The sequence below is a fragment of the Gallus gallus genome, chromosome 3 (assembly GCF_016699485.2).
Source record: "Gallus gallus isolate bGalGal1 chromosome 3, bGalGal1.mat.broiler.GRCg7b, whole genome shotgun sequence".
NCBI lineage: Eukaryota > Metazoa > Chordata > Aves > Galliformes > Phasianidae > Gallus > Gallus gallus.
The window spans coordinates 8,659,837-8,687,004 of record NC_052534.1 but is presented as its reverse complement, the minus strand read 5'-3'; the positions used below and the strand labels follow the sequence as shown (position 1 = coordinate 8,687,004).

Below are 27,168 nucleotides of genomic sequence, written 5' to 3'. Positions count from 1 at the left end.
AAATTACACAGGCAGGTACAGTATGAAACAGCAGCTATGAAATACCACCTGGAAGTTCTAATGTCTCCTACCTCTGTCACAGGGGATTGCCAGCAGCAGTGCTCTGAGGGTGGTGCAGTTGCTACAGAACCCAGCACGCAGGGAGCCAGTTACAGCCATTTTATTGGTCTTCATGCCTTTTGGTTCACTACACTTGTTTACAATACAAAGACACTATTCAATACAAAATACTCAATGACCATATATTAGCATTCTTCTTCATAGTATCCCTGAAGTGCACAGGCCCTTCCTTTATAAACAGTGTTACATAAACTGCTGTATGTGAGACAGACATTCCTCTAATGAAGCTCTGTTACTAAAAGAAGCCAGATGCAGACAATTCAGACATTTTCTCATGACAGGTTTAACTCTGGGACAGACACTTTGTGATGTCTTTGCAGCTGTGAGAGGCAGTTCTATGCTATACCTACCTCAAGGTTCTTGTCACCAAGCAGACAGGCTCAGTAAGAGGAGCAAACATGCACAGTTCAATCCTTCATGGCCTAGCACACACCTCTCACCCAGTGTGAGCATGCCTGGAGCGGAACCAGTGGGTGTGTGCAAAACACCTCCATGTACCCTCTCCCACCACCACTCCATCCTCCACCCTGCTGGAAGCAGAACCACCCCAACACCTTGCGTTGTTTCCAGGCATGATGGAGAAACAAGGGTCAGTAGCAAAACCAAAGATGGAAGTAGAACGAGAAAGGCAGATAAACAGGCAGCCCAACCTACTTGACCTTCAGCAGCTTACAAATCAGCACTGGATCAGAAAACCTACCTAATGCCTATAGGACACCGATAACATCCACAGGGAAATAAGTCCTTTTCAGAGCGTGTGAGTGGTGGCACAGGGTTTTCCCATTCATGCTGTACATCCTGGAGATCATGCTGCTTTCTGCTTTTCCACTGCAGAGCAGGAAAAACACATTAGACAGGAATAGTAGATATTGCCAATGAAGAAGAGAAACAGTCTGAAAGCAAGCTGTTCCATACTTCAAAAATTTGCATTATCTATCTCAAAAAAAAATTATATCAACATTTAAAGAAGAAAAAAAAAGAGGAAAAAGTGATAGCCAAAAACTTCTAAGAGATTTAGAATAACTTCAGCTTTTTCTCCTGTGACACTCTAAGCCTTGTGTGCAGGGGCCTAATAAGGGATTTGGGATTTACACATGCTGAGTGCTCTGTGGTCAGGTAAGCTCACAGTGGCCTAAGCCCCTTCTGCAGCTTCAGATCTGGACAGGTGCATCTCTCTTGCCAGATTAAAAATTCACAGTTCCTAACTGGACAGTAATTTAGCAAAACGTTTCTGCTGATGGTGAACATGGAAAAGAAATTTGTTGGAATTAAACTGGTAGAAACTGGAACACAGACACAAACACTGACTACTTCTGTTGTGTCAGAAATGCTACAGTAAATGCTATTAAAGACCTTCTTGTACAGAATTTAAGACGTAACTCATCACTAGCAACTATGACAAGTAATTACCCAGCTCTTAAGACACACACACACAGAGTCTCTATATTAATCACACCTCTAAAATACCATCTGCTAACTAACTTTACCTCAGAGCACTCAGGCAAGTTTCTGGAGTTGTCCCCAGCTCTGCACAAACTCCTGCAAGTAATTCTTCACCCAAGGCACAACTGCAGGGGAAATGCAGCTCTCACAGGCAGGTGAGGCAGGACTGTTGGGTGGCTCCTGCCACAGCCCCAGTTAATTGAGGTGGGACAGTAATCGATATTGCTCAGGTGGGAATCATTACTTTCATGACAGAGGAAATGAGACATCATTAAGGAAAGCTTTTTTAGATTAAAATAAGCCCAAACAAGTGCAGCTGCTGCCTACTTCACAACTTCTTTGGTCTTGTGTATTCTTTAGTAATGCTCATCAGCACACAGGGCAGGCTTGCTCCTTGGTGACACATAAGAGAGCAAAACACTCTGTGCGCTCCTATGCAGAGATGAGCTAAAGAAAACAACAAGGACCTTCAACCCATTCAAAAATGAGAAAGCAAGAACATTTAAATGAAGGTTGCTCTTATATGTGCATACTACCATTTCCTTAAGCAGACGGGAAGCTGACTTACCTCGGTGTTTGGAGCCAGGGCCAGATTCAGAATCACTTCACTGAAATGGTATTTCTTGGACTGAAGAACATCCCCATAGTCCTTTGCTGATGCTTCAGGAGACTCGTTTCTATGGAGATAGGCACCCCCTTTTCAGACAGCACTGATGCTAAGACAGCTCCTTACAACCAAGTTACTAATGCATATCTTTACACATGAATAATTGCCTACGTCTATGGTTTGACAATACAGTTACTGGAATATTTGTCATGCACAAGGTGTACAAAATGAGTCAATGCAGTGCTTGTTTTTAAACCACTATCATACACATATTTTGTTAAAGAAACAAGGGCTCTCGGCCCTTCAGTTACAGACAGTATCTGGTATCTAGATTGTGGCACGATGTCATCTTCTGCCTTTATCTTGTTCTTGCTTGTACAGGGTATGTTGAAGGCTGCTTTAAACCTCTGAGCTATGCAGGTGGCTGTCCATCTTCAGGGCACAGTTAAAGTTTCTCTCATAACCACGGTCCTTTAAAGCTTCACTTTGGTTGCACTTGACACGCACAAGTTTGTGATGAAGGACATTCATTTGTAGAACAGAAGGAATTTTATGGGTTTTACTCCGTTTTAGTATTTAAGCACAGGAGAAAAACAAACAACAACAAAAAACACAGAGAAAAACAACACCCCTGCACCAAGCCAGAACCCATCCTCTGTGCTTCCTGCTGTCTCTTGCAAGTGATGTAATCTGACCAGTCTTCCTATTGCCCTGCCAGTGACACCATAACCGCTGTGCATTCAAGGACTTTCAAAGACAAGACTGTAGCTGGAACACAACTTGGGAACGTACCATTGCGTCACCATTCAGAGTTGTCATCTCCTTTTTCAGTTTGGACAAAGGACGCTCTCCCCAGACCCACTCTGGCCTCTGCCAGTTGCAGGTGCTCTCCAAGTGTTCCTCAGCAACCACAAGTTTGGCATGGAAAATCCCAGACGTGAAACACTCAAGGCAGCGAGCCGTGGCTTTACACTTAAGCAGAGAACGCAGAACTGAGAAAAGCTCACAGGAAGGGCATGACAACAACCATGCAGATGAGTTAATGCAACAGGAAGCTGGGCCTTGCAGTTAACGTTTGTTTCCTGTACCCTCCCTCCCTCCCCCTTGCTTATTTTACTGTTCCGGGGCTCTGGTGATTTGAAGCCTCTTGGGTTATTTGAAATTACAGCTTTGAAGGTGGCACTTCTAGAGCAAGTTGGCACAAATAGAAGGTAATGCCATCACATCACTTGCTCATGGTGTACTGGGTAACAGGATACTTCTTCAAGGCTTGGGACTACTGAGGGAAAAGTCAAGAGGGTAGAGGGCTCTCAGGGCCCCTGCTGGGATATGTGGTTCTTGTTTCTAAGGGCGGGGTCCTCGTAACTGGTAGCACAAGGTGGCGTGGAGGCTTCCAAAGGCAAGCCCTGCTGTTGGTATCCATAGTTGACATTCCCACAGGGGAAGTGACGGAGCCTAAAGAGAGGCACTTCTTTAACGCTTGCTGTTAGGGAAGATGGCTCTAATAGCAGGGAGGAGCCTGGTAGCCTGCCAGTCACTATATTGGGCCCCACAGTACAGTTTCCTTCGTGTCCCAAGTTCTCCCTCTCAGGCATTTCTTTCTCCAGCAGAGGTTTGTTTTTGCTGGCTTGCTTCTCGGCAAACCAGGAACCATACGTTGGATTCCAGAGGTTGGTAGGCTTGTTCCTGGAGCCCCTGCTTTTGTGCAGCTCAGAAGGGGGATTGGACTGGGCATAAGCCATGTTGATATGTCCCCCACCTGAGGCTGCCTGCACCTTCCCAGGGACTGACAGCTCCAAGGATCCTGCTTTCCCTAGAGCTTTTCCTGCAGTGATGGCTGATGGCAGGGGTGGTGGAGATGGCAGGGTTTGCTTGTCATCCTTTTTGTCTTGGTGCGAGGAAACCAAGAGAGGAGGAATTCCTTCTGGATCTTCTGGGCGTATTGCTACCTTCTCTTCCTCTTCAATCGACGGGCCATATTCTACTGGCAAAGCAGTGTTGATGACATCTGGGTCCTGCAGGAGAGAAGAACGAGAATTTCTCCAAGTCTGCTGTCATAATGCACACTTGTACTCAGCTAAAAAACATGAGATATCCGACCACGGTCATGCTGTGATCAGAAAGCATCTTTCCCATCAGCTAGAGTCCATACCCCACATTTAAAGGATGCTGACAAAATACAGTTAGCCATGAGAGGCTATGAGATACCCATAAAATGGAACTCTCAGAAAAAAAAAAGCAACCCTAAAACTTCACACAGAAGAGCAGAGAGCACAAAAGCAATGAAAAAACATTTTTTATGTCCAGCCAGATTTCCTGCGGGAATGTTGTTTTGCAATCTGTATCATCTCAAAGTTCATAACGTTCTCAAATAATACTGAGAAAGTTTCAGTCATGAAAGTGTTGCCCCCACTTAACAGGGGAGGAGTGGGAAGGCATATAGAAGGCAATACTGGCAGACTCCTCAAAGCCCAAATCCACAGAGAGAAGTTTTGAACTATTTAAGCAATTTTGAAAATTAAACGGAGAGAAACATGGTTGATCTAGGCAACTCATAACTACTGCTAGACACCAAGGCAATCTACAGATAACAGAAAACAATGTCTTCCAATCCCAGGATCCAAACTCTCATGAAAAACTGATCAAGGCTCCCAGATATTGAGGGAAAGAAAGTCTGAGGCAAATAATTGCATATACCAAGGCAGGCAGCAAAACATTTTCCAAACTACTCCACTCTTTGTGAACTAAAAATGGTGGTTAAAACGAAAATTGGGAGAGCTCAGATTTCAGGATGGAAAACCAGACATACCCTTTCCCTGCTGCCTAGCCAGGGAATCCCACTCATCATGGCTGCCCGTCTGCCTTCTCCAGTGCACTAAGAGCCAAAAAATTGCCCACAGCTGCCCACTTGAAAAAGGTGCTCTGAACCAGGTGAACATTGGGATGAAGCAGCTGACATGAAGCATGTAAAGTATGTGCAGGTGCTCGCCTGTCTTCTCTTCCACTTGTTAATCATCTGTGCCTTCATAAGCATAAGCAGAGCTATTTGGTATGCTATTTCTAGAGCTGTGGAAGCCTACGGCATCAGTCTCTCTGGACTGCTGACTGCAGAATTGCAGTGCTACCTCCTCATCTCACACTCTGGCTTGCCAAAGTGCTCATCAACTAGAAACATCCTCACCCACCTCGTGGGAGATAAACAAACACCAATACCTGAGTGCAGTACTCGATCCTCTCCAGGATTATGGCAAAGTTTGGCCTATCTTCCGGCTGGTGCTGCCAGCACTGGGTCATAATGCGGTATCTGAAACAGGAGAACAAGAGATCTCATAAATGGTAGACTCTGTTGGCATCTAACAGCTAGCCACCGCAGCCTAGAAACCATTATCTATTAATCATTATCATTATTAATCATTAGCTTTTAAGTAGAGAACAGCATTCAAAACAGAAATCCATTTGCATGAATACATTGAAGTTAGAATCTCATACACAGGGCCTGGGCAGTTTTTAGGTGGATCCATCCTTCCTCCATTGGTTACAAACTCCAGAACCTCCTGGTTACTTTTGCTAGGATAAGGCATGTATCCCAATGAGAATATCTCCCACAGCAATACGCCAAAGGACCTGAATAGAGAAGAGATCAAAGTGAAGGATACAGGAATGACCGCCATCATCACTGAGGGACAACATCTGCGACAGGAACCCCCTCCAGAGCATTCATCTGTCTGGCTACTTGGAAATCACCACCCTGAGTGAAATTGCAGAAGATCTATAAGCAGCAATGGAAACTGAGGCAGCAGCCCAGCTCTGTCAGATAAGGTGCCTCCATTCTCTCCTCTGCGTGGGCTTGCTGAGGAGCTGAGCCCTGACCAGCACCCCTTCCCTCCAGGCACAGCCCGGGCTCTCGCCTCCCCTGCAGCCCCAGCGACCTTCCTCCTTCACCCCTGGCTTCATCTCAGCACTACCGCAGGTGAGGTGAGGCCAAGATGCATCATAAGCAGCAGAAGTAACTGCACCAGGGACTTGATTCTTCTGGATGAGCCCTCTGCTTTCAGTTCACAAGTTCACTCAACTTCTCTCCTCCTTCTCCGGCGGCTGGAAATTCAAGAGCTCACAGTACTACTCTGGGACAGGAGAAACATGAAAGCTGCTGAACGTTACACCCTTCTCCCTAACTGGCAGGATGGATCTTGCCTGCAGTCTCCTATTACGTGTGTACTGCTTTCATTAGTTTGGAGCTAATATGTTCCTCCCCGTAACAAAAAAGCAGCACATCCATCTGCCTCAATCTCCCGCCCCTGCCTGCTTGCTGCCCCAGCAGCACCTGCCTTTGCTGACTGCCTGTTCCCTCATGTCCTACAGGATTACTGGCTCTGAAGGACTTTGCTCGCCTTCCCTCCAAGGGGAAAAAAAAAACAACACATTTTTTTTTCCCCACAAAACATTCACACTTTACCCAATGGATTACAATAGACACATGCACACACACACACACAGATGGAGCGGTAAAGGAAGCACACCATGTGTCTGTTTTTGATGTAAATATCCCTTCCATGAAAGCCTCGGGAGGCATCCATTTGACAGGCAGCATCGCACACCCTCCCTTCCGATAGTAGCTGGCTCTGCAGAGAACAAGCAAAACAGTCAGCCAGGAATCCAAAAAATGTCCTACACTCAGAATTTTTATAATGAGGAATATTAAAATTATCATCTGAAGGAGGGATTAATCTAGGGAAAAGAGCACAGTAGAGAAAATGCTGAAGAGACCTGTTTCTTCTCACAGAAATGGCCCATTGCCACCATGTAAGGATTGCTCTGCAATCTCCCTCACTTTAGGCCCGATCCAGTGAACCTGAGTTATTCTTATCTGTGTGCGTACTTGAGTGACTCGAGTATCCTTCCTCCTCCTGCGCTTTTCAGCCCCAACAAGACTTCCACATCATCTCACAGGTGGTGGCCTCAAGCATCCCCAGCTACCGTAAGCAAAGCCTGTCCCAAATGTACCCAGTCTACAGCACTGCAAGAGGGATCCAAAACCCTTAGTAGGACCTAGGAGCAGCAAGGATGGTTGGCCAGTATGGCTGGGGCAGCATACTGAAAAATCACCTCCTATGCTCCTGAGATAGGAAGTATAACAGTCTTTATGTTTTTGTTTACAATAAAACCTAGAATTGCCAAATCCTGTGCTGGCAGCTACAGTATGCTTCCCATGCAAGCCAGTATTAATATTCATAACTTAACATCCTGAGCACCCAAAGGATACTCCTAGACACTGAAACATGTACAAACTTCAAAGGCAGCTCTGAAAACTCAGCACCAAAGCATTCATCTTGGCAGTCCGTTCAACTGATGGTGTGAGTGTGACAGATGTTACTTTGTCCCAGCAGAGTCCCATCTGACAGTGGGGCTGAGCAGGGGCTCTTTGTGAGAAGGGAGATAGGGAGAAAAAAAAGCAGTCCTGATATAGTTGTTTTTTTGAAACACTGCTCACATCACCTCAGGCTGTGATACTGGCAGGCCTCAAGTTAAGCAGAGCCAGGCCTGGCTTAGTAATTGCACAGAAGAATCCCCAACCAGGGAGGAAAGAAGCTGAGGCTATGGAATAAACAGTGCGGATGACTGACTACAAGGCTTTCCTTCATCTGAGTCAGAGGCAAATCAATTCCTCAGCACAGCAGGACATGGTGCTGTGCTTCTAAGGGTGCTGTTTAGAAGATGAGATCTCAAACTGCTGCCCTGACTGCTTGTGGTCATTAAAGACTTCCTGACACTTCTTGCAAGAGCAGAGTACTTGACTGTGTCCTGACTGAATTCCAGTTTTGGTGATTGCATTTTCCTAACTTCCCTCTGCACACCTCCTCCCTTACCTGCAGAAAATTGAGGATTTACTGGTGACACCAAGCCAAAGGGGTAGGGGTAGTATCAGGCAGAAAGATTAAACTCAAAGGTTGGGGGCCACAAAACAGAAGGGCACATGAGTGCCATTCAGTGCGGACAGTAGAAGGGCAAGAAATTGTGGATAGAGTACAAGAGGGAAGAAAAATGCCTTCCATGGCCATCAGACTTCATTACTCAGAAATAGGCTCTCAGGGAGTGGGAAAATTCTCCAAAGCACACCTGAAGCATAGGGGAAGGCAAAAACCAAAAACATTAGCGGGGATTCATCGGGGTTGGATGTCTCCACTTTTGCTTTGCTAGAGTTACACAGAGCAGCACATGAGCTTGCTGTCCTACAGAGACACTTCTTTCTCACTTGAGTGAGCTTCTACTTGTGGATAACCTGGCTTTAGATCTGCTACCTGTATATATCCCGGGCCATGCCAAAGTCTCCAATTTTAGCCACTCTTCCAGGCCCTCGACAGGTAAGGAGGCAGTTCCTAGCAGCAATATCCCTACAAGGAAAGGCAAGAAAAGCAAGGGAGAGAGAAGTATCACTTAATCATTCCACAATTTTGCAAAACAAAAAGAAAACAAAGAATAGCACCTATTTTCCTTAAGTGCAGAGAACTCCCACCACCCAGGAAGTCAGTGTTCATGGGTAACTCGTGATGTCCCACATTCCAATCTACTCCAATAACAGGAAAAGTTCTGCTCTTAAAAAATTTCCTCCTAAAACTTAATTTAACATCTCTTAGACAGGATGGCCTCCTGCAAGCCTCGTGTCACCCAGGAGCTATTAACTTTTCTAGGGAGTTGCAAGCAGTGGGACTGATTTCAGCAATATATCAGTTCTAGCATCAAGCTGTCTGGGAAATGACCCACTGATCTGTTCCTAGCATGTTTGTTCAAATGTTGTCCAGCAGGTATTGAACTATCAGAGACAGGAAGAACAACAACATGCAAAAGAGCCTGAATCTCTGGATGCAGGTAAAGCTCCATCTCTGCTGAGCCGAAATAAACCCTGAGATCAGAATAATACAGTCGCATCCCTCATGAGTAACTCAGAATGGTGAACTGCAATCTGGCTACAACAGCTTCGCAGCTCCTTGCACAGCCACATGCTAGCACAGGGCTCTTCCGATGTAGGCAGAGTGGCTATGCAAATTCATCATGAACAACAGCAGTGCAGGATTAGTAGGAGCCAAAGAACAACTGCTGACGTCTCTGCTTCCCTTGTTACTTGCTGTTGTTAAGTTGGAAGGAACACAAATGTGGTCACTCCTAACCGTATTAAACACTATGACATTCATTTACAATTTCCTAAAGTTAGGGTTGTCCAAAATTAACAGAAAAAGCTAAGGAAGCTGTAACACATGGGAAAACACCTCGACTTCTGCCCTATGTGGTCTGCCTTCCCAGTGCCCTTCTCCTCCCCACCCCGCTTCATATTCTCCAGGGTGTTTGCATGGTTCTACTCAATGCTATAGGCAGAATTTTGGATACTTGTCAAAAACCCTGTTCTGCAGAAGCAGGAACAGTGGTCACGAGGTGCTGTACTTCTGGCTGTACTCGTACCCTGGGAGGGAGTAGAGTTCCAGAATGAGCAGGAAGACACTAAGCTCAATTCTCAACAGGGAGGAGCTTTGAAGACATCTGTCACACGATTGGTTACACGGCAAAGGGAAACACAGACTGACTGCACAAGCACTGAAAAAAGAGCTGAGGATCTTTGATAAATCTGCAGACCTCTGCAACTTGATCAACAGCAGCATTTCTCTCAGTTGCTTCTGTTACTCTGCTTCTATCTACCTTGTTTAAAGCTTTCCAGCCACTAGAGTGCAGCAGGACATAAACGTATCAAACAGGGCATTATAAGTCATTCTGGCCTGCATGCAAGTCATGCCCATGCTGACAAAGATGCATTCACCTACCTGTGAATGAAGTGGTTCTCCTCCAGGTACTGACACCCACAAGCAATGTCATGAGCCACGTGGAGCAAGTCCAGCATGGAGAGGGAGGAAAGCTGATTCTACCAAGAGACAACAGGAGAACGTGGGTTAAAAGCAATAACACAGCGTGATTTGTGACTGATAGAACACTGGGAATTATCCATCAAGTGATGTAGCTCACACGTTAATATACAGAAGGATTAAAAAAATAATCACACAAGAGAGAGTTCACATCCATGAACTATGGAAAGGATGTGCAAGGGAGGATGTCAGACAAATCCTAGAGACAGAATCAGAACTGCTAGATCTGACTTTCCAGCTCCATCCAGGAATCCCCTGTAAGAATCTCCCACTGTTTTGCATGACACAAATGGATTTCCCCCAGTTCTCGTGGGAGACGTTTCTGAATTTTTAGTACATTTTTATTTGAGGAGATATGTAGCCTGACTTGATCCTCCATCAATTTTCTTTATATTATTTCTTGCTCTTCTCTGCAGTCACCTTGAACAATGAGAATGACATTTTGTGTAATGGCATGAGTCACATTTGCTCTTTTCCTCCTCCACATCTGTGTAGGTTTTATTTTGCCCCTCAGAGCACTGACACAGGTTTGCTTAGCCAATGGCTACAGAAGATGAGAGCTGCCAACTCCTTTCTTCAGCCCCTCTGATGAAGTCTACAGCCTTAGCCAGCAGAAGCCAGATGCCTTTGTGAAAAGGGCAGGCTGAGCAACAGCTCCTGCTTGCGGGACTCTGAAACCAAACCATCAGCTTCTGCACTGAGGTGTGAATTAGTGATTTTGCACTAGTCCTGCAGGGGAGAAGGAAATTACTTCTGCTGATGACAAACAACTAGGTGGCAGTGACTGCTTATTCCACAGCAGCCATTTGCTGGGTAAGTGTTTATCTGTGGCCTTAGCTATTCAACTAAGCAATCCTATCCCCCTCTCCAGTTCTCCCTGCTGACGCCTACCCACCCACCCACCCAGTGCCCAAAAAGCACACCTGTGTGTGGGTTTTTCTCCCATGGCACACCGACCAGAACAGTCCAGCCATGGGAACTGCTGCCTGTGCCAACCTGTCTGCTACAATGAAACACTGCCCAGACTGATGTGATGCTGTGTTGGCCTTATCACTGGCTCTAAAGCACCACTAAATGGGACTGAAAATAAGTCTACGCTTGGCTGCCAGTAGTTAAATACTGGACATTGTCTAAACCTAAACAAGTCCTCATGTCTTAGGGGGTTAGGAAAGCCCTAGCCTCTGTACTTGACTAATGCAATGATGCAAATATACTCTGTGTGAACAAAGCCTATTTTTTCAGTGTAGTGTTATAAAACAAAATCATTTATGACTACCTATCACCTGCCTGTATTTTACTCACTACACTGCATATATATTTAATTCATTTTTTAAAAGCCTGGACTGAGTCTGAGCCTTTTGTTTTGCAGAGTAACCATTTCCTAAAAGCATTAAAACCTTTCCTCTTGCTTCCAACAACATTTGTGGGGAGGAGGAATTCATCTTTTTCACCTCTCCAAGTTCAAGTGACTCACCAGCTACAAGACAACAAGACGGCTACAGAAACAGGATGCAGCTGCCCCCCTTCTCCACACATTTCAAGGCACAATCAATGGGAATTGAAAACTTCAGCCTACCCATTCTCTTCACTTTTGAGCAAGGCTCAAAAACTTGTTGCGAAAACTGAGTAAAAAGCCCCATTCTTTACTGTGCAATTGACTCCAGACCTGAGCTACAGTGCAAGTCAGTACAATGAAGCCACAACAAGCTAAATTGAACAACATAGCTTTTCTCTCTCCCCCCTCCCACTCCTTGGATGAGTTTCTTCCACTTTTTATTTGGCTAAATACAATCCTAAAACAGATGTGACTGCCCAGCCAAGGACACTTTAGCCATGCAATTTGCTTGAGAAATGGATGGTTTGGATTCATTTTGCAAGGGAAGGAGCCTTGAAACTCCAAAGAATTCACTTCCCAGCTGTTCACAGCTTTTGCTCCCCAGATGAATGAACAATGCCAGCTGTCAAGCACCGCTGCTTGGAGCAGCAGGCATGCTAGAAGCACTAATGTGACACCTCCCTGGGTGAGGCTGGATCTTGCTAAAGGGGAATGAAATTCTGTGTATTGTTTAGTGTAATCACTGCTCTGTGCAACAGGCTGCGGAACGCACCAGGAAAGTAAAGGTAAAAGAAAGTAAAGCAGCTGGAAAATACAAAACTGACTAAAGTAAGGAGAAATGATAAGAGTAATGCAAGGATAAAGCTCAGTAAGCACTGCACCTTTGCTACTGAATCAGTCAGCTGGGTCTTGTGTGTTCAGTTAATTCCTGTTGGAAGCAAAGCTCATCAAAACCTGTTGACTGCACTGTTCTCTCTTTCCCTCCCTTCCTCCTTTCCCAGAAAACTAGAACCCCAGTTTCCTGTGCCTACTCTCTGCCTGTCCTGAATCAGCAAAAGGAAGAACAAAGGAGCTCAGGGCTCATTCAGATCAGAGCACAGATACAACCAGCGGTAGAGAGCCACACTCAAACGCGATACACGTGGTGTATGTACGTGGGTACTGTCACACTTCAAGTACACACAGAAGGTAAACACACCTCCACAGCTGGATACCATACATCATTGAGAACAACACCCTGCACGCAGCCCATCTCTCAGCAGTGAGTCTCCTAGCCTGCCAGTTTCTGAGTCAGCAGAGAAGCACATGCACCACAGGTGATTTCTCAGCACTCACAGTTGCTCAGGAGCTGCCTAGGCAGCCAGACATTGAATTACCCTGTCATTCACCCCAGGTCAATCTCAGATAACCTCAAAGAGATCAAGAAAGACAAGGAGAGAAGAGGAAAGGAAGGAGAGACTGAAGGAAGAAAGAGAAATAGCAAGGACTTAATGTATGCTGCTGCCTGGAGCGAGTCCTCCGCCTCTTCTGACATTAGCTTTCACAGGTGTAACACAGAGCTACCACTAATAGAAATGAAAGCCCAGACTGGCAAGGAGGAACTCATAGCTGGAGTAGGTGTGGACAGAAAGAAACCCCTCAGATGCAAAGGCTCCTCTGACTGCATCCTATAATGAACCTATAGGTTCATTTTACTGCAAGGAGGTCAAAATTCCTGCTGCTCAAGACTAATGGTCTTGGTGCTTCCTCACAAGACCCTGATCATTACTGAGTTGGCTTCTCTAAAGAGCAAAAAAGAGGCTTCCATTACAAAGTGATGAACGCCCTTGCCCTACCTCTCTCTGTTTCACCTGCCACTTTCTACACACAGCACACTCTGTCCTGGCAGTTTTGAAAAACGCACCTACCAGGCAGCACACCTTGGCCCACGCCATTTCAATCTGCACCTGCTGAAAGCAGAGCCCACATTGCAATACATGAACTTCCCCATTCACCTGCCACCAAATCCATCTGCATGAGCTGACAAGAGAACCTCTAAGTGCTACAGAAATCCAGCCTCTATTTATAAAGGCTGCTTGCTCAGACTCAGGCTTCCAGCACCTTGAATTTCTGTGTGTTTAGCTTTTTTACCCAAGCAGAAGTCCCTTTACTGCACCCTACCCAAGACCGCAGTGGTTTTGGGCAACACATACCATTTTACATGCCTGAAAACTAGACTGTTGGGAAAACATCAAGTTGATCTCTTTCCAGATGCATGAAGGAAGACTCTTACTTAAATCTGTCAGAGCCAGCGTATGTCTTTTTGTGCTGATAAAGTCAAGCGTTTTTCCCTCTGTCAAATAAATGAAGAGACAAAGTATGAAGCTGAGCCCTGGCACTACACTTGATCTGGGTGCCTTTCTAATCCCGTCGCTCTGAGCAAACTTTATTCTTCTGAAGTACTGATTCCTCTCTAGAAGTCATAACGCATTTCTCACGCATTTCTAACAGTCTCTCTTTCACACTGATGCTGATTTCAGGGAAAATCTTTAAAACTCTGGACTAGCTATTAATCCAACAGCTCCAGGCTAGATAATCTACTTCCCTATGCAAAACTTTCGACAGATATCCACAGAAATGCACTTGATTGACAGTTTAAACATCAGCTTTATCATTACTTGTTTGACATATTTTTGTTTCGTTAGATAGGATCTGCAATGCTAAAGCAAAGTCCAGCCATAATGCTTCTCCACATAACCCCAGCAGCATTTATTGCATATACATTTGTGTCCTGGCCTCAAGAGTGGCCTTCTGGCAACGGAAAGCTCTGACTCTAAAAGGCTGGAAAATGGTAGCTGCATGGATCAGCCCTTCTGTGGTTACGCATTTGCCTCGTGGCAGCAGCTTACTAAATACAATTCAATTTTCTTACCGGTCTGGGCCGCGTCTCCCTCAGGAACGATTTGAGGTCACCTCCAGCCATGAGCTCTAACAAGATGAAACGGGGCAGTGCCTGCAAGCTCACTCCGATACAACGCACAATATTCTGGTGATTGAACTTGCTGTGGAGAGAGGGAGGCTCAATGATGGATTAGTTTTGATCCAAAAAAAGCGTGATGATAGGAAAGAATCAAAATATTCTGCTGTGGGGAATATATCTGACTTTTTTTTTTTCCCCAGAATAAGTAACCAAACTTAAAAGTCAGGGGAACTGGATTAAGCCAAAGTACTCCCCCTTGCACTCTGCACAGTGCAGAAACAGAGGGTGAAGGTTGGGAAGGAGTGGCTTTTAGCTGCTTTGCAGTTTCCTTATATTCTGTGTCCTCCTTGTGCAACAGCAAGACTTGTGGGTCATATGAAGCACAGAATGGCTGTTTAAGAGTCTGCTCCTACTTTCTGTGTCCCAGGGCACAAGCTGGTCTAGGACAGAGTTGTTCCAAATAACATGCTGACACAGGGATCAGCTTACAAAGAGGCATATTTGTCAAGGCCAAGTCTCTAGCACTTCTTTATTTCTCCAGGCCTTAATGTGATGGGGAACTATTTCCTTGGATTCCAGGACTCGATCTCTGACAGGTGATGTGACAACAGCATTGGGTTAATGGCATCCATTCATTTGGAACATTTTTGCTTACAGTGCTGGTTCTACACAAGTCCTTGTTCATCTTATCCATACACACCTAATAATGAGAGCTTCCATGAGGAAGTCCAGCTCATCTTGCTCTGAACACACTTCAGGCAATGTCTGGAAAAGAAAGAACAGGTTGACAAGGAGAAGGCATTTAAACTGACAGACGTCAAACATCTGACACAATGAAAAGCACTAACGTTGTCTGCAGCCATCCTTGTTTCTCTTGAAAGAGCCTTTGTTCTAATAATAGCTAGACCATTATAAAAATAGACTGTGAAGCTTGGTGAGAGGTACAGATCAGGACACATAAAAGCCACTATCATCCTCCTCCTGGTAAAGGAAACACCCCAGAGCACACAGGGAACAGTGCTAATATATGAGACTCCACTGTGTACAAAAGGAGGAATGAGACCACAGCTCCTGAGCTCACAGACAGTACAATACCACTACCTCCCATCAAAATTATTTCAGACTACACTGCTACGTAACCTCTAGGAGAAAACAAGGTAGCCAAGCTGCTGAAGGTCTGAAGAACCCTACCAGACTCCCTTAAGATTTGCCTATGCATTCGGTGCATATTCATCCCATAAAGGGAGTGGTGGGAACCATGGAAATCCACCTCCTGCTTACACAGGCTTTTTGATGTATGTGCCAGCTGCACTTAGCTCCACGAAGACTTCTGTCCCTCTGACTCAAAGGCTTTGAACAGGTTATCACACCAGGAGTAGCATGCACAGGATGGACAGAGGGCAGACTTATTTCTCATTCTTGCTGTCAACTGCAGCTATATGGGAAATGTTTGTCAATTTACTACTTATAAGCAACTTCTTTTAAGTCTTACAAGCCCATATGTGACAAGCTGTACCACCACCACTGTGATGAATGGAAGTGCTGCAATAGAAGAGCAACCTTTCTACACAAATCCTACAGTAATGCTTAATTCATCTCTATTTTTATAATGCATTGGGACTCTTGGGTGAAAAGTGCATGAAACCATCATGATAACTCATACGCTGTCACTTACTTTCACAGCCACCTGCAAGGGAGTGGGGTCGCTGGGGATCCCTGCCACCTGACCTTCATATACCTCACCAAAGGCTCCGTGGCCCAAACCCCTGGACAGACCAAAGAAGACAAGAAGATTTTACTACAGAGAACATACATTATAACACTGTGGTCACAGCTCACAGAATGGGCTCACAATTTTCATGGCAGTGAAACAGGGAGATCTGGATGTAGGCACTGATAACAACACACCTCACACTATGCAGCAGACTGAACCTTTGTATAATTGTTCCTGGACCTGAAATGTATGTGATTGGTAGAGAAAGTAATCCTCAGAAGTGAACTGCTCCAGGAAAATCAAAGTGCTGGTACTGCAAAGCATAATGGACAGCATTTTCTACTGCTTTGGTGCCAGTGCTCTAGTGGTGGGTTCTCCAAAGCAGGTCAATAAAGGCAGGTCTCTAAGCCTTGGCATTTCCACACCCTAATTAATAGTTGCCATGTTTATGCATTGCCAGTGGAGAAGATATTGAACAAGAAACTAGGAAGCACAATGGCTCTCAGAGGACCTAGATTTCAAACTAATGATATTCTCCTGGTTTGTTCTGTGACTCTAGGTAAATACCTCAGCAAGGAAATGGTGATAACAGCATTTTGTAAAGCACTTGGCTCTAGGAATTCATGCTGAGAATGGTAACAAGCGGTGATTATGAAGCTTATGGTTTTATAGCAAATAAGGAGGATACAGAAAAGAAAAATTAAAATAATCACACATCACATCCTGTCCTATGTCCTTGTGATACAGATTTTGCACACCTGCCTATTCAGACATTGCTCACTGAGTATTGAGCCAACTGGTGCTACAACAATGATACCACATGGGTGACATCTCCTAACCACACAGCGAACTCTCTTAGAGAATGAGACTACATCCCAGATCCCGGGACCCTCTTTAACACTGCATGAGTTGCATGTTGGGCAGCAGAAGCTTCAGACTACCAGAGACATTCCTGCACCTCAGTCTGGTTTAAGAGGTGCTCACTTCCACAACAAGCACTTTCCTGGTAGTACCAGGTCTGACCTCAGAGCTGCAGCGAGTGTCTGTTCTCAGTTTTTGTGTGGGCAATGTGCTTCTGTTGAGAGCAGTCTCAGCACTGAAACCACAGTGAGGACTGCCTGCAACACCACCACTTCTTTAATAACATTTTGTAGGTATCACCTCTGCTGTGCCTGACCAACTTTTTACAGATTATAACTCTACTGCTCATAATTCACTTTCCTGTCCAAAAGCCCAACATCCCTGCCCCAATCAATTCCCAGCTGCTCTCTGCAGCTTGCCACACTTCAGATGTCCTTTCAGAGCCCAAGTGACAAAGGCAGCAGCAGCACAGTGTATACCAGAAACTTCCAGATGCAGTCCAGCAAGATACATAGGCAAGGGGGAAACGTGGTAACAATGCAATAAAGCTACAGGGCACTGCAGACTGCAATGGACAGCTCTGAGCATCATATTTATCAGCATCTATGTCTTCCAAGCTCTCCTGATTCATCTTGGGACTTTTGTATAAAGCTACATGGTAGCGGAGTGATGCCACATTCATGTGGAGCACGGGGAAGGCAAAGATGAATTTACCGGATGAGGGAGATGTTTTTGCGAGGCACCTCTTTGAGGTCACTAATGGATGTAGTCTTTCCTGCAAAGCAGTAGTTGGGATTGTAGTCTGTCATAATAGTGGAGGTACGCAGCTTGCTTAGCTTGTATTCTGGGCTCTGTAACTCCATCTGCATGGCTTGTAGCTCCTGGTGCTTCCGACGATACACTAAATATAGAGAACATGGTAAACCAGCGATGCAGATTGCCTTTGGAAGACGAGGGCAGCTGTGCAGTATATCTCATCAGAATTAGATGCATGGTCAAATTCCAATGAATCAAACCAGACAGCCATACTGTCATATTTCTGCACATCAAGTAATTACAGATACAAAACAGAATCTGAAGTTATCCAGGAACCTTTGACTTACGTATCTTAAGAAGAATCCAGCTCGCTCATTAACTGCTTGGAAAACGCAAAATGAATTTCACTTGCAGAAATCTCTGATTTCACAAACCTGAGGTTTTTGTTTTGCCCTGTTCAGTTTAGCTGGACTTTCCAATTATGAATTCAGATTCAAACCTGAGGGAGTCTGGCTACAGTCAACTTTCCCAAATCATGGAGAAGTGACTAGAAGTCTGAAATAAATCATTGCATCGCATTGTTCAAAATGGATAGACTAAATTGTTACTTCAGAATAACACACTGTACATAAAATACATCTATTTTGCAGAACTTCCTGTTTCTAAGTAACAGAGTTGGGCTAAATTTCTCTCTCAAACTCCTTCGCTGGTCCTTTTGAAACCCCATTGGAAATCGCACCTTGAAAAGAGACATCCTGTGGATATTCCTTGGAATAGTAATGGATATTACATATACTTTTGTCAAAGCAAGATGCCACTCTTGTACAGGTTAAATCAGTATTACCTTTACCTTGATTTCTATGGGAGCTGGACTGGGCCCAAACACTGTGACTATAACAATACTGCATCCACTCCAACAGATGTTCCTCAGAGGAAGAATTTAAGGCGTAAACACTCACTGGCAAAGGCAGGTGGATGTAACGACCTATCCACGAGCCCTCCCTGTCCTCCATTTTCCTCCTCATTGCTTTTGCTTTGATCTTTTTAAAATTGCTGCTCTTTCCTGAGATGAGAATGATAGTCTGGTCGGACAGAGAGCGGATTATTCTTCCACACTCTGAGATATAATTAGTAATTTTTAAAGGGGCACTGTCAGTCCAGAAATCACATATCTAGGACCATGTGTGTGCAACTGATAATTCCCAAAACTCTTAAACAGCTGTGCAAATCTAATTTACCAGTTGCCATTTGCTACTCTGGGTATGTCACTCCCCTCCTCTCAATTCTACAACGCGGACAAAGAAAGGTGACAGAGCTGTGGTTTGAATCACTGGCTGATTGTCACTGATTCAGATCTGTTCTACTTGCAACCAAATGCAAGAAAAGCACTGTTTAAAATAGGAAAATGAAAGGGTAAAAAATAACTTTCTGAATTTAAAATAAAGATGCCAAGAACATCCATGCTCTACAAATTAGCAGGCTGTATAAGGTGAACTGTGTGAGAATTTCAAGCTTAAACATCATACATTAAGGGGCTAAATCTGTACATAGGCACACAAATAAAGAGGTTTGCTTTTAGATATTAAGCACCAGTGGCTCTCACAAAAACAGCGACAGCTCTGTTCTGGCAGTTTTACATCACAACACAAGCAGTAGAATCTCTTAAAAGTATGCACTCAGTAACTGAAACTTCCTCAAATTGGTCAGTGTGGTTAGAAACAACTACAGAAATCTCAAAGAGCGTGTGCGGGAAGGTGCCATTCAGTACAGCAGCAGCTAAAAACTGCATCTTTTTGCCTCTCAGGGCCCGATTATTCTTGGCTCAGATCCAGCCATCGCATGAAAATATCATTTGCAGAGAAACACTCACCTATCATGATTCCTGAAAAAGCCAAAATTAAGGCAGCAACCAATGCTGAAGTCACTACTGACAAAACCAAGGAGAGAGGGAGATGGACCGTTGGCTCAGCTGCAACAGAGACAAGAGGAAAAGGAATTACATTTGACACGATCTTCCAGCAGACACTTTTTTTTTTGCAGCTAGATTTTTCTGCTCTTCCTTCCATTTACTTATCTGCTGCTCCTGTAGTGTAGGAGCAACCTCTGACATGATCAGCTCTCAGGATCAGTGAGCTCAAATATCTCATTTGTTTTTACTTTCCTCAATTAATACCAAGCCATTAAAACAGATGGTTTGCTATCAAGGAATTAACATGTGCACTCCCCGTATATGAAAACAAGACCATAAAAGCTGGGGGTAGGAGGCTGGGGAGATGGAAAGAACATTAAATAGCCTGGTGTAGAGTGCCGCTATCAATGCCAAATCAGAGCAGAAGGAGGACTGCAATATATCATCTCCTAAATGCATCTAGTCCAGGCACACAAAACTGATAACACGCACTACAAAGTATTCCCTAGCTGCACCCTCACTTGGATCACAAGCCACTCAATGACCACCTATTAAGGTTTACTTCACCCTGCAAAATGACCATGCTTTTACTCACTTTACAGGTGCCCGTGGTAAAAATACAGAACAATTTTTCCATGTCAATGGCAAAGCTGAGAGCAGGATCCCAAAAGCCTGGAGTCACTTGCTATACTGCTGGGCAAGAATATGAAATAAAACCTTGTAATGGAGTTCTAAGCATTCGGTTTATTTACTAAGGCAAGTATAGGTACTGTCTTTTATTTTCCTCAGAGATCTCTCTTGCAGAATTTTTTTCTACAGATCCTGCATATACACCTTGTGTCCAAATCCACAGGAATTGCACTCCCCTTTACTTGTACATTACCTCGGGGCTCTTAAGAGAAATAACCTGGAAATTTAGCTGAAAAACCCCTTTTCTGAGAAAACTTTTATGATTTCAACGCAAAACGTGACCGTTATTGCAACCAGATCCTGCTGCCCTTTGCCTCTTGTGGATAAAATCTGGCTCACAATCCTCAGTGCCCAGTATGCGATTGATATACTAAAAAGCAAACCAGAGATGCTGCTCTTTGCACCATACCTCTGCACCGATGTGTCTGTGTTCTAGCAAAATAATGGTACAGCCAATACCAGCAGAAGAGAAGATGTTTAACACACAACAGAAGCCATTTTTAAGTGAGAGACAAGATAAGATTTCCAGATGTCTTACAGTTCAAACCACAGATTTTGACCATGTGTTTTCTCTGTTTCACACGTTACCAGCCTACCATCTACTACTTACCTATGCAAGACACACCATCCTCAGCCAAGTCTGTGCCTGGCTCACAAAAGCAAATGACTTTTTGAGTCTCAAGATCAACACGGCACTCGTCCATCTCACAGTGACTGCAGTTAAGGTGCAGCCTAATATCCACCTCTCCGTGCCCCTCTGTCACTAGGGAATGGATGACAGAAGCAAAGTTAAATACTGGAAAGATCATTCATATCATTCCCTCGGGCACTGACAGAAAGGAAGGCATTGTGGTCACAGTTGCTGGCTGCAGCGGAGTAAGCCCCACCTAAGAAACTGTTTTCTCCCCACCTTCCACGGCTGCTGTCTTTTTCTCACATAGAAAACTATGTCCAGTTACATCAACTTCACTGCACCTGAGGTACTCTGGCTCTCTTTCAGCAGGCAGTTCAACCGGGGTAGCAAGGAGAGTGCTGTCAAACCTAAGAAAAACCTGACCTTCCAGCAGGCACTGAGGCTCACTCTCCTCTTAGCCTTCACTCTTTCAGAGATCAAACAATGCAGCATTTTCAAAACTTTTTGGCTGAATCTAACAGGCCAGAGTCCATTTGCATTTCAAAACATTTCTGGCTGTTCCTAAGCAAACTTTTCTTATTTTCCTCACATAGATATTCCCATATTTTCTAAACACAATGAAAACACCCAAACAGTGACATCTGGGCAAACACAGGCCTAGAGATAGCTGGAGTGGCAGTATTTCTGGGGAGCCTTTATGCGCCACTGGATTGGCTAAGCAATCTTTCTCCCTCCTGTTTAGAATGACAATAAAATGTATCCAAAGCTTTTTGAAGGGTCTTACAGATGCGAACTAGTCTTAACATGAAAGGAACCCACTAGAGGAGACTGCAGACCAACATGAATACCTTTAAGTGCTGGAGTGTATAAAGTACCAATCGGATTAATAAAGGACACACCATCCTCCCCATCCATCTCAGGGTCATTGTCCTCTGCAGCATTGCCACCTATGTCAAACCAGAAGTTACCTTAACAGACTGAGGCTCATTAGCACTAAAATACAGGTAAGCATTGCAACATGCACGGCTTCAGTGTATTTAGGGAGACATCCAAATGAGAAAAGAGAATACATCAAAGTATTTAAAATATAGGCATCACCTAATGAGTTGTGGTATGAAACACTGGTCTTTCAGGTCTAGAACTTCAATTTATAGCAGCAGATTATTACAGTCTTGCTCTATTTTAGGCAAACTGACGCAAACTAAGGTATGAATTTCATCTTTAACCATTTGGATGCTGTGAAAACACATAAGCCCTTCTCAGTATCAATGCGGCCAAGAGACTGGGAAACACCAGTGCTCAGTTCAGCATCCTTGCTGATCGAGGCATGTGTCAGCAGGGGGAAATGAGATAATCCTTCTTCTCCTTTTCACCCTGAAACCAGGGTGGTCCACCAGGAATGGGGACTGGAGGAATTTGCTCTTCAGTTGCTCGTTTGTGCTTGGGCATATAAAACATACTAGGAGCAAAGTATGAGCAATCCATGGAACAAGTCAGAAGCATAGTACTGTCCATGTATTTCATATAAGCATGCAAAGATCCCCCCCACCCCCCACAAAAATGGCTTTTCCTCTTTAACCATCATCAGTACAAAGCAAAATTATATCATGTGAGGCATTCTGTTGGAAAAAGAAGCATTACACAGAAACATTGGTACAAAACATGCACTTATTTAAACTCATTACTTCCTCTCAGAATTTCAAGTCTATCACGGACTTGATTTCAGCTGTGGAGAACCAGGGGTTAAAAAGTCCACCACAGTGCAGATGGCTGAAGAAACTATGAGGCCCAGGAGATTAAGGATTAGTGGAGATCTTGAATCTGGTTCACACCAGTTATAATCAACATAATGCCATCTGACAGCTGTCCTCAGACCCACATGAAATTAGTTCCTTGTTGCCTGAAGTCAACACCACCATCATTATTAAGAGGTTTCCTGGCTGGTGGCCTGTGCACAGGAACCACGGAGCAGTGGAGCCACTCTGCCCCCAAAGACCACCTGTGTAGGACTGAGGCCTACCCGTAAGCAGGGCAGGGTGGAAGCAGCTGCACCCTTCACCCAGCATAAAATCTGGCATCCAGTCTCCAGGACCAAAGTACTCAAAGTACTGGAGCTGGCAGTGGAGCACACAGCCTACAGCTCCTGCTTCTTCAGCATTATAACCCCAAAACGGATGGCTCAAGAATCACAGAGCAATCTTGATTTTCCAGAGTGCAAAGCCAGGATTACAGCTGAAGGACTGACATCTGGCTATGCTCTAAGACTCAATGCCATACGTTCATCTAGTGCTAAAAAGGCAACACACAGACATACTATTACGTAACAGTCAAGTATGCTAGCTACAGGAGAATTATCTATCAGCCTTTTGCTGACCATTAGCACTAAAGGAGGGGAAGGGACACCTTGAACACGAAGCCACTTTACCTATATATCCTCCGCCTCCTCCACCTGAGGAGCACCCCCCTCCACCCCCTCCGAAACCCCCTCTTGTCTCCCACCCCCACTTCTTCATGGCCTGGGGGCAGGATCTTCCTCCAGTAGCACCTTCCAGCAAGGATTTTCCTGACCACAGGAAGGAAGTGTTATCATTCCAGCCACCTCCACCACCTGTGGTTAACAGAAGAGAAAAGGCATAGGCAAAGGTTATTTTTTTTGTTAAAAAACAAACATCATAGGGATCCACTGAATGAGCACTCGTTCAAAGCACCTCAGCTGAAAGTACAAATTTAATTCCCTCTCCAACCACTCTCCAAACACTCGCTTCTAAGCTTACAGAGTCTTCTCTTCCTCTTTGTAAAATATAAAATAATAAATCTCAATGTTGTTTCTAACATGGAACTAAAGGAATTCAGTGGAAGGGATGCAAAAACATGCCCCACTCTGCTCTAAATACAACATAGTCACCTGTGACTCACTTTCAGCTTTGCAGATTGCTCAATACAAGGTCTCTTCACAGACACTCCTAGCCAGCACACAATTATTCTCCTTCCACGTAAGCCAAAGAAACTATGAGTATGTCTAAAATAGCGCAAGGAGCTGTATGGTCTTATCATCACAGCAAATTCCCTCATCAATCATGATTTAGCAGAGGGTTGTTAGAGTTAGGGTAGTATGATTAGGTTGCGGTTGGACTCAATCTTTAAGGTCTTTTCCAACCTGAGCAATGCTATGATTCTATGAATTCTATGATCAAAATAACAAACTTTGCTTATCAGAGGTCTGACACTATTTTAACAGCACTCCACCATTTCTGATATCCTTATTTAGGCCAAGTATCCTGCACCACGGGTACATCCTACATGTATCTGTTGTATTTCCGCACTCCTCAGAATGTTCTCAGGAGCTTCGCTTCACCTCCACAGAATCTGGGAGAATCAAATATTCATGATGGTTTTCTCAAAAAGAATAATTTTTTCTTACCTGCAGCTCCTGAATTTCCATTCAGCCCTGGAACAGAGGAATCATTCTCCAGCCTTTCTGGATGAAATGTGTCTGTTTTGGCCCTGTAGGCCCTGCCACCACCTCCTGCTGCAATTATCAGGGGGACCGGTTCTCCATTCTCCATCTTAAGTTCAGAAGTAAAGGCGGTATTCAGAGTGAGTCACACACACAAATGGAAGTTCAACCACATGCTTGTTACTGCATGTTGCACTAAGCAGGCATTTAGGACTGCTAAACACTACAAATTACCACTGCATTATTTATGCACCAATATCCAAAAGATTAATGAATAGCACTAGTTCTACCAAATCCTGCAACAGGGAACAGAGGCAATTGGCAGTTCTGTTTATTACAAATCTTGTAATGTTATCATGTCGTAAGCTTCATCAAGCAAAACAGCTAAGGTGTAATGCTCTGCGCAGTGCAATATAATGTCTGCACTTGTAAAGGACTGCTACACTGGAAACAGTTTGAACATGCAGAGTTATGTAGAATTATGTAGAAGTCAGGCTGTTCAAACATTATTCACCAGAGTGAAACTGATGTTTGGAAAGACTACCATCTCAGACAACGACACAACAGTACAGATCAGTGGCTTCTAGCTGCAGAGCTGCCCATAGAAAGCAAACAGGCTATCTTCAGCTTTTCTTGTTATTACATTGTACAAATTAAATACCTAGCTGAAGTCTCATGTTCTACAATGACATATTTGAATAAAAAGGAACTAGCCCTTTGCTGTGGGTATTATTCTTCAGACTCTTAGTTTACATTGAAAAAAATATATAGATCTGTTTCAAACTGTTGGAAAGCCAATTCCAAGCCACTAAAGCAAGCGCAGAGATACCGTGAAGCCATTCTAAAACGTGTATAGAGCCATCTCTGCCCTCTACAGCTATCAGCTGGACATGAAGGACACCCGGAGCTCACTTTGTGGCCCCTTTCTCATAGGTGTATAAAATAGATATTTCAGGCTGTGATACTGGAGGCAAGTGGCAGTACGTATTCATGCTGAAGGTGCACAAAGACTACGTTTCCATACCTTAAATATGTAAGTTGCACCTCCCCCGCCTCCACCTCCTCCTGCCCATTCATTGACACTTCTGTTCACACGTATCTCCTCTTCAATCACGTTGTTCTCTCCAATGCAGACTTTCTGTATAATGTCATTAGTCTGCAAACAGAAGAGCAGGGCTGAATTCTGAAAATAAATTTCTGTGTTCTAGTACACACACAAGATTTGTGTCCCTCTGCCCTCTCAAACCATGTCTATCAAGAGCTGTAGTGTATTGGAGGCTCACATAGATGTATCACATCTAACCTAAGTAGTTATAGCACGCACAGTAGCAATGAGCTCTGTGTAGATTAATCCAGCAGCACTAATACTGCAATTACCAGAGTTAGGATGTTCAAAGACTATAAAAGCAACTGCTATCCCACCTTTGACTGCAATGTTGACACAACATTAAAGAAAATACTTAACTGGAAAACCCCCACAACTCCCACCTAGCATTTTTTGCCTCTACCATTTAGCACCAAACACAATGAACCTTCCACGTCAGGCAAATCACTGAATTCACCGACTTATTTCAAACACAACATTAAGCCATCATTCCTAAGTGCTTCTAGACTACAATCTAAAACAAAAGATAATTCCTGCTTTGATTTTAAATTGGAGCATTAAGGGCATGGTAAGACAGGTTTTGCTTTGAGTTTTTGAAAGTCACAAGCTCTGCTTCTAGCTTATTTTGTTTTATAAGTTTCACCTGAGTAACCCTATCTTGTTATGTACACTGTACTCACTAAGCTAATGACATTTTAAGGAAGAAATGCACAAACAGTTGTACAGTAGAACTGTTATGTTTCCACCTACTTTCACATACGTGTTTTCTTTTGGAAGAGACCTGATAAAAGCATCTTCCTCAAGTTACAAACTGTTCTGTTGATCACAAAACAGTGTGCCAGAAAATAAATGGCATCTACTTGGAGTTTGTGGACTTGTCTATGGAGCAAAACAACCCTGTGCTTAATTGACCAGAACTTGGGTGGGGATGATTAATATGATGACAAAGTCAGTGACTCAGAGGAGCCACTAGATTACAACTGAATTAAAAAAAAAAAAAAATCCTTCATTGCAAAGACATAACTGATTACAATCCAATCCAGTAAAGGTCCCTTCTACGAGTCAATACAATCTCTCTGCTTCAATGAAAGAATTACATTAGCACTCAATAAATTCTCACTGAGATTACAGAGACCTGAAATTTAATGACTCCATATTTTACACTGAGCTGGAACGTCCTAGTTATAGACGTTAGATGGAAGTTTGAGTTAGGGCACTTCTTATTTCAAAGAGGGTTCATATTTATGGTTTGTTTGCAGATGTGTGTAATTCCAGGTTTAACATTATTTATTTCAGCACATGGCCTTGAAAGCCCCACTTTCTTGTCTGCATCTTTCAAACCTTCTCTGCTCTAACAGACGGTCAAACTTTCACTTCCTGGATGCCAGCCATCTAGAAGTTGAGAAACGCATAGCATTTAAATGCCCAGCTCTAATCTGTAGGTGAAATTTCAGCAGATAAGGCTTAGATCTGATCATAACAATCTCTTAATCCCAAATCCTCCAAAGAATACCTAAAGATTAACAGATTACTGCATCTGCAAACGGCAGAAGTTGCTCCTTTCCATCTAGATATTTGCAGCAATGTTTAGCTAGTAACACAACAATCAAGGCTGTCTCAGCAGGAATTCATCTCTCCCAGCTGCACGCAGAAAATAAACAAATGGG

At 44.0% G+C, this 27,168-nt stretch overlaps 1 protein-coding gene across 3 annotated transcripts; it reads right to left on the bottom strand.

Moving 5' to 3' along the window:
* Window positions 1-144: 144 nt before the first annotated feature.
* On the bottom strand, window positions 145-23,547 carry ALK (ALK receptor tyrosine kinase). 3 transcript variants are annotated; one of them, XM_040698571.1, is made up of 16 exons: window positions 23,365-23,405; window positions 21,788-21,886; window positions 20,916-21,068; window positions 19,577-19,675; window positions 17,665-17,851; window positions 16,051-16,141; window positions 15,076-15,140; window positions 14,328-14,457; window positions 9,982-10,079; window positions 8,470-8,562; window positions 6,691-6,792; window positions 5,660-5,794; window positions 5,384-5,474; window positions 2,963-4,185; window positions 2,132-2,240; window positions 145-948 (listed from the first exon to the last, which is right to left on the bottom strand). In XM_040698571.1, exons 2-14 carry the CDS (start codon window positions 21,852-21,854, stop codon window positions 3,481-3,483), a joined length of 2,016 nt encoding a protein of 671 aa, XP_040554505.1. In that variant the 5' UTR covers window positions 21,855-21,886; window positions 23,365-23,405; the 3' UTR covers window positions 145-948; window positions 2,132-2,240; window positions 2,963-3,480. The 3 variants fall into 3 exon arrangements, with proteins under 3 accessions (XP_040554505.1, XP_025004683.1, XP_040554504.1); XM_025148915.2 differs by lacking the exon at window positions 23,365-23,405 and adding an exon at window positions 23,439-23,547 and having other exon boundaries at window positions 2,132-4,185; XM_040698570.1 differs by having other exon boundaries at window positions 2,132-4,185.
* Between the last annotated feature and the right edge of the window lie 3,621 nt (window positions 23,548-27,168).